General features: G+C 41.1%; 1 protein-coding gene across 1 annotated transcript in view; it reads right to left on the minus strand.

Moving 5' to 3' along the window:
• ALKAL1 (ALK and LTK ligand 1) overlaps nt 1-10,216 on the minus strand; it is a gene marked incomplete at its 3' end in the record, with an annotated part of 114,109 nt that extends 103,893 nt beyond the window's left edge. Inside the window, exon 1 of the mRNA XM_082259877.1 lies at nt 9,375-10,216. Coding sequence (XP_082116003.1) covers nt 9,375-9,717 — 343 coding nt within the window. The 5' untranslated portion in view covers nt 9,718-10,216. The remainder of the gene's footprint in view (nt 1-9,374) is intronic.
• Between the last annotated feature and the right edge of the window lie 75 nt (nt 10,217-10,291).

The following is a 10,291-nucleotide window of genomic DNA, read 5'->3' on the forward strand; positions in this document are numbered from 1 at the left end:
TTGCATGAGTGTCTTTTACTGAGATTTCAGGTGCTCTGTATTACCTAGGATCCAGCCAGAAGGAGTGCGCTTTCACCCTCGCCTAGGCACCATGGACAGAAGACGAGGGGGGAGGTTTAAATATAGACCCTAACTTTTTTTAGTTACTGGTAGAATTCACACCTGATAATAGTGGGTTGTTTGTGAAGGGGACCCAGGGTGACTGGACCTTGCATCTGCACAGTATTTGCATAAAATAGAACTAAAAGCTCCATATGTCTGTAGGATTAATGTACATAACTTTCCTAACTTTAAGTCATTTATACTAGCATGGGATTTTCCATGAAGTGACCCCTTGCTTAACTCCAGGCAAAGAGCTAAATACATAGTTGAAATACATATGTGCTTTGCTTGCCAAAGGATTTGCATTTCTGTACATTGAGTCATGATATTAATACAACCCTTCCAGTCGGCAAAGCTGGGCTTATGACCTGACTCTTCAATACAGTGGTCAAACAGTACAGCTTGGTCACCCCCCTGCCTCCAGCCTATGAATGAATGGTGAAGATGCAGTAGCAGGCCGATAAGCTCATCATTGAAAGCTTTCCTCCCACAAGTTCCTTGTCAACCTACTGTATGTTTATGCAGCTTGGCTGATTGGACCTAGTGATCTATTGATGCCCGTTTCTCTCCTTTTCCCTTTCCGTCTCCACCATTTGTTATCAGAAGGCTGATAACAAATTAAATCCAGGTACATATAATAGTTGCATTTAAAATTGGCATTTCATACATCTCCAGGCAAATCTTTTTTTTACATTTTGGATAGAGTTAAAGAGAATAAGGCATCTTCCTTAATTTATTACTGCCTGTACCCCACTGGGGAGACCCACTCCTTTTTTTATACTGGTTACCCTTGTCACTGAGAAAGAGAGTGAGCGGGAATCCAAAATGTTGGCCCCAGAACAAGAGGTAAGGGGAAGTCTTCTAATGGAGACACCTATTTTAGGAACAACTGTCTAAGAGACGAATATCCCTATTTTGGGAGAATTCCAATAACTTTCTGATGCATCTCTGGAACAGTGGGAGAGGAAAAATGTCCTAAATGGTATACAAGGAGGCAAAAAAACAACCTGGTAGAGGTTTTAACCCTTCCCCACTCTAGTCAGAATGAAAAAGGTTTTTGCTATTCATACTACTTTACTGGGTACATTAAATGGTGTATTCCTTACATCTGCTTTGGAGTTCAGCTTTGATAATAATTGATAAAAAAGCAATGTTGTACATATAATCAGATGTCATCTTTTTTAATGACATCAATACCTTTATAACATATTATCCTAACAGCAACCCCTTACATTCCTCACGTCAAATATGTATGTCAGATTAGTAGGCAATCTCATCAAAGGGCCCCAGCCTACTGCACATGTGTGCTCTTTTCCCTAGAGACCCTACCTGCAGACTAGTAGCAGACCCACCAGTTTAGATGAAAACTTCCCACTCTGACATTGGTCATGTATGAGCTTGACCATGGTTCTGAGGTCTGTAATTGCAATTAAACAAGGCACATGGACTACTTCTTGTTGGCACATGCTTATAATTAGGTTTAGGGAAAGAATATAAGGCACCTCCTTGGTTTAAATCCCAGTCAGGACACTATGGGCACGGAGTTTGCATGTTCTCTCTGTGCTTGTTTGAGTCTCCCACACTCCAAAAGACTCCTGTCTAAATTTGTCCTAGTATATACAGTATATGTATACATGTGGAGTAGGGACCTTATATTGTAAGCTACTTGAGGACAGGGGCACAACATGAACTGTCTATGCTATATAACTACATGTAACACATACAATGTTTAATGATGAGTGCTCTTCTTAGAAACACCCATGCTTATTAAATACCAAACAAATAAACATTGATTGTTTCATACAAAGCACAGGGGGAGCAAAGAGTTCCAAAAAGGTCAATGAATTATAAAAGTAGTATTATTCTTTATGCTGCCTATAGACCAACCAAATTGCATTTATGATCTGCCCCTAGGCCACAGGATCAGGAAACTTGTGAGAAAAAACATGAATGTCCCCAATACAATGTCAGCACAATGCTAGTGTCAAGCAAGCACAGTCTGTGTCCCAGAGCTGAGTGCTAAAGCATTTTTTCCAGAACCCAGCTCCTGCCCTATTGCAGACTCTATTGTGTGGCAGAGTGATCTACTACCCAACAGAGTCTGCATAGTCCCTGCCCTGCAAGAGGAGGAGGAAGAGAGCAGCAGTGTGAGATAGACTACAGAAAAAGGTAAGTGCTTTCCACCGACACCAATGTTTACCCACAGCATCCCTCTGGTCACCATTGTTCCTTACCACCTCCCACTGGGCACTATTGTTTTCTCACAACCCCCCATTGGGCACTAGTGTTCTCCTACACCCCTCATAGGCACTATTGCTGTTCCCCATGGCCACTGACATTATTTATATTCCCCACACTCTGCTGGGTACTACTCTTCCCCTTAACTCCTCGCTGAGCACTATTGTTCTCCCAAACTCCTCCTGGGCAATATTGTTCCACCTCACCCTTTTCTGGGCACTATTGTTCCCTCCACCCCACACTGGGTACTATTGTTCTCCACTACTCCCTACTGGGTACTGTATTCCTCTAAAATCCCTTGGACACTATTGTTCTTCTCTACCCCTCATTGGAAACCATTGTTCTCCCCACCACTTAATGGTCATTGTTGGTCCTCCCCACTCCTTGCTGGACACTATTTTATACCCAATCCATCTCTGGACACTATTGTTCCCTCTCACCCCCTGCTGGGTACTATTGTTGTCCCCCCACTCCCTGATGGGCAGTGTCTCTCCCCCCCCCCCCCACGAGGGTGCTATAGCCCCCCCCCCCCCCCCACACACACACACACACCTCTTACTGGGAGCTATTGTTTCTCCTGCTAAGCCCTTTTTTTACTTCACCCCCCTCTGGGCACTATCATTTACCCCAGCACCTGCTTAGCACAATTTTCCTCCCAGTGGATCCTTACTCTGGAACATTCAAAACCAAACCGATCCCAGGCCTTTTTTCTCCTCAAATTTTTTCTAGGGGGGATGTACGAGGACTTTATATTTTGTACAGTGTATACAAAATGTTGGTAGATACTCTATTTCCCAATGTGTCTTTAAGCAATACTCAATATTCAGCGCAATATAGCCATGTCCATTTTTGGTGCCACAAGTCCCAAAGTTGAGAGTTATATAGTGATTTCTCATTTCTATGGCTACCCTACACATGTAGCACTGAAAGCTCTAACTTGATTGGTGCTCATGTGCAGCACATCACCACTCTTTACTCTTGAGTAAAGTCCTAGTTTAAGACAAACATAAATGGGAAGTTCCACTTTTTTTAATCCCCCTCTAATATTTTTGATACTTTTTTTTGGGGGGGGGGGGGCAGGTACTTATTTTGGCAGGTACTCCCAGTCAAAGCGAACGTTTTCCCCTCCCTGCCTGCAGGTCACAAAGCGCAGCGCAACTCGCCCATGTGCAGTAGGAAGCAGGTTGTGAAGCCACAGGATGCTGTATCCACTTTCCCACATCTAAGATGGTGGCACTGGGGACCTAAAGCCTGGCAAAGAACTGCTTCGAGTGAGAAGAGAGCTGGGATCCCTGGACAGGTAAGCATTCATTTATTAAAAGTCAGTAGCTACAGTATCTGTTGATTCTGATTTTCTTTTTTTTTTTTTTTATCGGCTAAAGAACCTCTTTAAATCCATCCCAAAATGATCTTTCTTCTCAATACAAATCAATGCCCCCCTCCAATCCCCTCCACCAGCACAAATCCTCTTCTCCCTGTACAAATCTCTTTCCCAACACAGATTTTCTTCAAATCCCTGCACCCCTTCTAAAAAAATCCCCCCTCCCCAAAATTTCTCCCATCTAGCACAAATCCTCTACCCCCCCCCCCCCCCCCCGCATCTCTGCTTCCAAAACAGGTCCCCCCCCCCCCCGCCCAATTCCCCCTTTCAGTACAAATCTTCATACCTAAATTCCCTCTGGCAGCACAAGTCCTTATTTTTCCTACAAATCTTCCTCCAGGCAAAACTCTCCTTCCCTAAAATCAACCCTCCCCCAACACAAATCCTCCCTTCCCCTACAAAATCTCTTCTCCCAGCACAAATCCTCTCCTCCCTAAAATCCACCCTTCAAGCAAAAACTCCCCAAGCACACATCATCTCCCCTCCCCCCTATAATCCACCTTCTCAGCACAAATCATCCCCCCTAAAATCCAACTTTCCAGAGCAAATTCTCTCCCCAATACAATACAGCTACAGCCTCTCAGCAAAAACTATCTCCCAGCTACAATCTCCCCACACAGCATAAATCTTCTTCCCCCCTAAAATCTTTTTGCCTGGCATAAATCCTCTCCCCTTTAAAATTGCCCTATCCCAGCACAAATTATCTACCCCCCCCTTCCCCAAAATTATCCTCCCAGCACAAATCCTCTTCCCCACTAAAAACCATTCTCCTGGCATAAATCCTCTCCCCTCTAAAATATCCCAACCTAACACAAACTATCTACTCTCTAAGTCCCCCTCCCAGCACAAATTATGTATCCCCAAAATGGCTCCCAGTACAAATCTCCCCCCTCTCCAAACCTTCCTCCATCCCTCTATGCAGAAAACATCTTTCCCCCCAAAATCCCCCCTCCAAGCACAAAATTGTGTCCCCCCACCACCACAATTCAAGTTTTCAGCACAAATTTGTTATCTTAGCACACGTCTTTGTTTTTCCGAATATTGTGATATTCTCTGCAGTTCTTTTGATTTGATCATCCCTTTTAACACCTGCCAGTAGACTTTCCACCCGTAACAGCCTTAGGCAATGTATTTATCTCAGTGATGGTCCTATGGCATGCTGGAATATATAGTTTTACAACAGCTCAGGAGCAGCAATTTTTATTGCTGTGACGTATTTGTTTTGGATTACACAGAATGAGACACTTCTGCCTATTTCAGCTGGTACTGTTGTAGAGCTATGTACTAGGTGTGCCTTCTAGTGAACTAGGGGCTGGGGGAAGGGCTGTCATCATTGACTTGTCCTCTTCTAGCCCTACCGTGGGCTCTGACCAACTGAGGCAGAAACTAGTCCAGCATTATTGGCGTTTGCTTCAAACTAAATCACAAAGAGGGGACAACAACTCAGCACAAATGCTTTTCCATAAAGCTTCATCCCTTTATATGAGAAGCATCATTTCCTGCACAGCGTCCAAGTCAGCCCCCAATAATTCATTCTGCCTTTCGAAAAAACATTTTGTCATTTGTTGAACAGCCCTTTACTTAAAAAGCACAAAGCTGAAACTAATTTTGGTTTTCTTCCTTTGAAGCCAGTGCAAACATCTTGAATATGGGAAGACTTACAGTAGCCTTTAAATGTGATTTTTAGTTTTTTATTCACAAACTGTTAAAGGTTATTAACTTTACTCTTATATGAGAACATCTGATTGCTCTCTTAGGCTGTCTGTGGATGGGAAGATTCTTTGAAGTTCAAATAAAAGCTGATGAATCAAATAACAGTCACATCATTCCAGGTATATAAACAATTGCTGAAGGACAATAAAAATGAAAGATATCGGTCAAAGTGATTTGACAACTTTGACAAATAATTCTCAGCAGATTAACTTTTTTTTTGCAAATATCCTTTCAAATTATTGGCAAAATTCAGGCAAAATCAACTTTATTTATGAAATACCCATTCAAATTATTTTCTAAATTACAGGTAAATTATAAACAGACCTACTACTGTGCAAAGCACAAGCTATGGTTGACCACCCTAAAAATCTTAGGAGTCACATAAATCACAACCCTATTAAATTTACAACCTTTTCAAGAATGTGATAATATCATAACATTTTAAACTTAAGAGGTTAAAAAGTTAAGGCTATCTTTTCATCTGATGTGATGGAGTTCTTGCACATGGGTGAACAAAAATACTTTTTGGATTGTAGGATTTTTGTTTTTAGAGATCTCAACACAGGTGCATTGAAAGAATCAATAAAATTGGCGCTCAATCAATCCCAATAAAAAAAATAATTTTTATTGGGATTGATTGAGCGCCGATTTTATTGATTCTTTCGTTTACTTTGATGTATGTGGTGACACTATACAGAATTGGCTGCTAATCCTTGTTCCCCATCTCTACCACTCAATTGTATCTATTACATCCGGTATAGGGTCAAGCGCATAGGTTTCTTCTATTTTCAACACAGGTGCATTGCTGTCTATGGTACAATAGACACATTAAAAAAAAAAAAAAAGCACAGAACATTTTTCCTTTGAGTGCAGTAATGCAATAATGTATGTAGAATGTAATGTATATAGAATGCAATGTATATGCAAGTAAATATGAGTTTATATGGATAAATTACAACACTGGCAGCTAGAAGAGGATGAAGAAGAATTTCATACATGCATATTTATCTTTATGCAGGGCCATACCTTGTGATTTTGTACTCAGAATCTTTCTGTCAGCAAGATCATCCATACATACCTCAGTAAATGATTGTGACCATGTGCAAGAGGTCATATAGAGCACAGTCATGGTTTTTCTGGCACAAACATTACTGTGCAAAAAATCAGTATAAGGTTGCATTTAGATACTTTATAACTCACAAAGATGCAAATCCATTTTGCAAAAAATCTAGTTTAGCTCTGTTTTCAATCCCTGTATCTATGTATACGTGATGCATAGATGCTTTAAACCCATGTCCTCAGATGCAGATACAAATCTAAAAGCAAAATATGAATTTAATTTTGCACTTTGAATTGCATTTTTTATGGTTGCGTGCATGTAGTCGAAGGCTCCTTTTTTTTTTTTTTGACAAGTTTAAGTTATGTAGAGGGAAAGCCTAACTTTTCACCTGATGTCATGGAGTTATATCAACTATATAAGATATAAATGCATAGATATCCTGGAAATGGGTGATATTGCTTATGTTCTGACGAAATTGGTGATTTTGATTGCAGAATGATCATCATTTACACCAAAGATCTTTATTAGTTGAACATCATTAGTAAAATTGGAATTTCCTATCTGTTTCCCATCGTATGAACAAATCTTTTATATATTTGTTTTTCCATCATAAGACAAATAAACACTAAATAAACATGCACTAAACAAACATGCACTTTTCCACTACCTAAACTACCATTAGCTGACACAGTCGCTTTTTTTGTGAAGAAATGATCTTTTTAGTCAAAGTATTACACATAATGGAAAGATCTTTCATATGAAGGTGGACAAGCTTACTGAGCACTGTGTAATGTGCGGCAATCACATTAGTAAAATGCCTAAATAGACATCCTGAATTCCTGATTTGCCCAGTTTAGATTCTCGATAGGCAGTGCTGACTTGATTACTTCCAAACCATACTTAATCAGTTTGGGTGTCTAAATACCTGTAGTTTAGAGTAGGTCAGCTTTTTTAATTCAGTCATTGACACACACAGATATACACAAGAGACCCTTGATAATGAGGGAACCCAATGAATTGAGGCTGGGATCAAAAATCGACATACCCCTACTTACCTTAAACACAGTTTTACAACATTATGGGGTCTACTTTAAAGTGTATTTCCAGCCTAAACTTTTTGTAAAAAGTTGGGAAAGGATTAGAATCCCTGTCTAGTTTTTACAATTATCTGGGGCTCCATTAAAGAGATTTTTCCTAACGTTTTCACATTGTAAAGTGCAGCGCAAACTGTTGGCACTATATAAATCCTGTATAATAATAAATAGACGGAGGACTTCTTCCCGCTGCACTATTGTATTCTGACAGTGGGACTCCTCCACTGTCAGAATTCATTGATCGGTGTTGCAACTAACTGGCCGCAGGTACTGATGGATTGAAAATTTACCAGCAGCTACAATTGAGAGAAGTCAATCAATAAATCAACTCCTCTCAAATGGTCATAGATGAATTGAAATTAGGCGGCTGGTTCATATATATATATATATATATATATATATATATATATATATATATATATGCAACGCATATCAGCTTAGGGGTTAGCACTTTGCCTTGCAACACTGGTGGATTCCCCAGTTCAAATCCCACCCACAACACTTTCTGCATAGAGTTTGAATATCACCTATTAAAATTGTCCCTAGTAGGTGTATAAAACACACACAAGAGGGTGCAACTCCCCATGCATTACCACCACACAATGTCTCGAATCCCAAATAACAAATGGATACTCAGAATCAAATAAAATCTACAGGCTTGTAATTCATATGGTTCAGCCTTAAGTGGTGAGTCGTATCACAAAAATATCTGATTGAAAGCTAACGCATTTTGGGAGTCAAGGCCCCTTCTTCTGAGCTCTGTCAGCTCTGAGGAAGGGGGCTTGACTCCAGAAATGCGTTAGCTTTCCAATCAAATGTTTTGATGATGGGACTCGCTGCTCAAGACTGAAGCATATGAGTTACAAGGCTGTTGATTTATTTGGTTTGTGAGTATCCATTTTTTTATTTGGGATTCAGTAAGTTGTGTGGTGGTAATGCATGAGGAGTTGCACCCTCTTGTGTGTGTTTTTTTACAGTTCAATGGAGATTTCCTGATCTGTGGAGGGAAGCACCTGAAGAAGCTTTGTGCACCTAAATATTCTCTGGAGCACCTTGGATTGAGCGCTGGATTGTTTTTTGATGGTTGAGAGACCTAGTATGTGTATGCACGTAGAGACTTTAGATGGTAAGTTAGATGGATAGAAATTTGGCAGGGTCTTTTTTTTATATATGGACTGATGTGAATGTACATGGACTGATGTAAATGACATGGACTGATATGAATGTGCAATATGCTATATAAATAGTGTTAGAGTGTTGGAGATTTTTCCTTGCTTCCTAACTGAAAACACTAACTAGTAGTAAAAACCCCACAGGGGTTCTAATCATGCTCTATCCAAAATCAGGAGAAACATTTCGGCTGGACTTACATTTTATTCCCCAGGATATTTTATTAACCTAGTAACTTTTCTTAATAAATTAAAAAAAAAAACTGTGCAAGTTCTGCTTTGATGAAGTAAAATGTAGCACTTGTAGTGCCTTTAGCTGAGAGCTGTGCCTGTACACATCATTGAGTCCCTTCCAGGGACTGGCTGGAAATCAGTGTAACCAGGGCAGTAAAATGGAAGTAGACAGACATGATCCCAGCATGAAATCTGCTCATCCTCTCCCTGTAAAGCGATTAGTGACTGTCTAAGGAGTGCGGAGGGCTTTCTCAGGGGAGATAAAACTCTGTCTTACGGATTGGATTATACTGTCCAAACTTCATGGTGTAATGGAAAAACAAAAAGGTGATGATGGTGACAGAGCAAAGGCATCAGGGGATCCCAGTGAGCAGAGGACTTACCTGAGGGTCTCTTACTGCTGCTCCTTGGAGATGAAGCTGATCTTTCCCTGGATGACAGTTTATGATTGCCATGTTCAGCAGAATAAGCAGGACCGTCGTTGTACCGCCTGGTAATGACTTTTCCACTTTCTCTGCTGCTGCTGCTGCTACTGTCCCCAATGACCTGCACAATGAGATCTAGAAGAGTTCTCCTGTCGCTGGCTGTCACTTCACTGATGGCCTGGACTGAAGATGTGACCAGCAATAAGGAGATGGCCAGTACTGCCTGCCATTTCCTCGCCCTCTGCATCTCTCCCTTTGTGATCCTGGGGAAGAGAGAGGGAGGAAGACAATTGTTACACATGCTAGCTTCTGCCCCCCATCACCTCCGGGCTGCTCATGGTGGAAAACACAGCAGGACCCCACTATATCCCTGGGAGAACGATCACAACCGGATTCTCAACAACAAAAAAAGTGCCAAAAAAGTCCGCAAAATGACAAGACAGGCTCCGCTAACGCCGCCAATGTACTAACTTTGCAATCATCAGTTATTCCTCCAACTGTTATAATCCATCCAACTAGCCCACACTCCTCCCAGGGCACGATTATTCACAGCAACTAATAGCATGGCAATGACTATCCTCCCTAATTGACTGGCCAGACTCTCTCCTCCCATTCCACATCTTCCCACATCCCTTCCAGGGCACATGGATAGCCAGGATTAGAAGAAGGTATTAACAAGCAGCGGAGATAATGCGATCCTGGCTTTGTTTGGGATTGATTTAGCTTTCTTCTCTATGGGGATCGCTACACCGAAAGCAAGCTGGATAGCCAGGACCGTATAGGAGCGTATAGAGAGAGAAAAACCCTATCGTGGATGTGTCAAAGCAAAACCTTGAATCAATTACATGCTTATATGTAGTGCAGCTTTACAAGGT

The sequence above is a fragment of the Pelophylax lessonae genome, assembly GCF_965119305.1.
Source record: "Pelophylax lessonae genome assembly, chromosome: 5".
NCBI classification, from domain to species: Eukaryota; Metazoa; Chordata; class Amphibia; order Anura; family Ranidae; genus Pelophylax; species Pelophylax lessonae.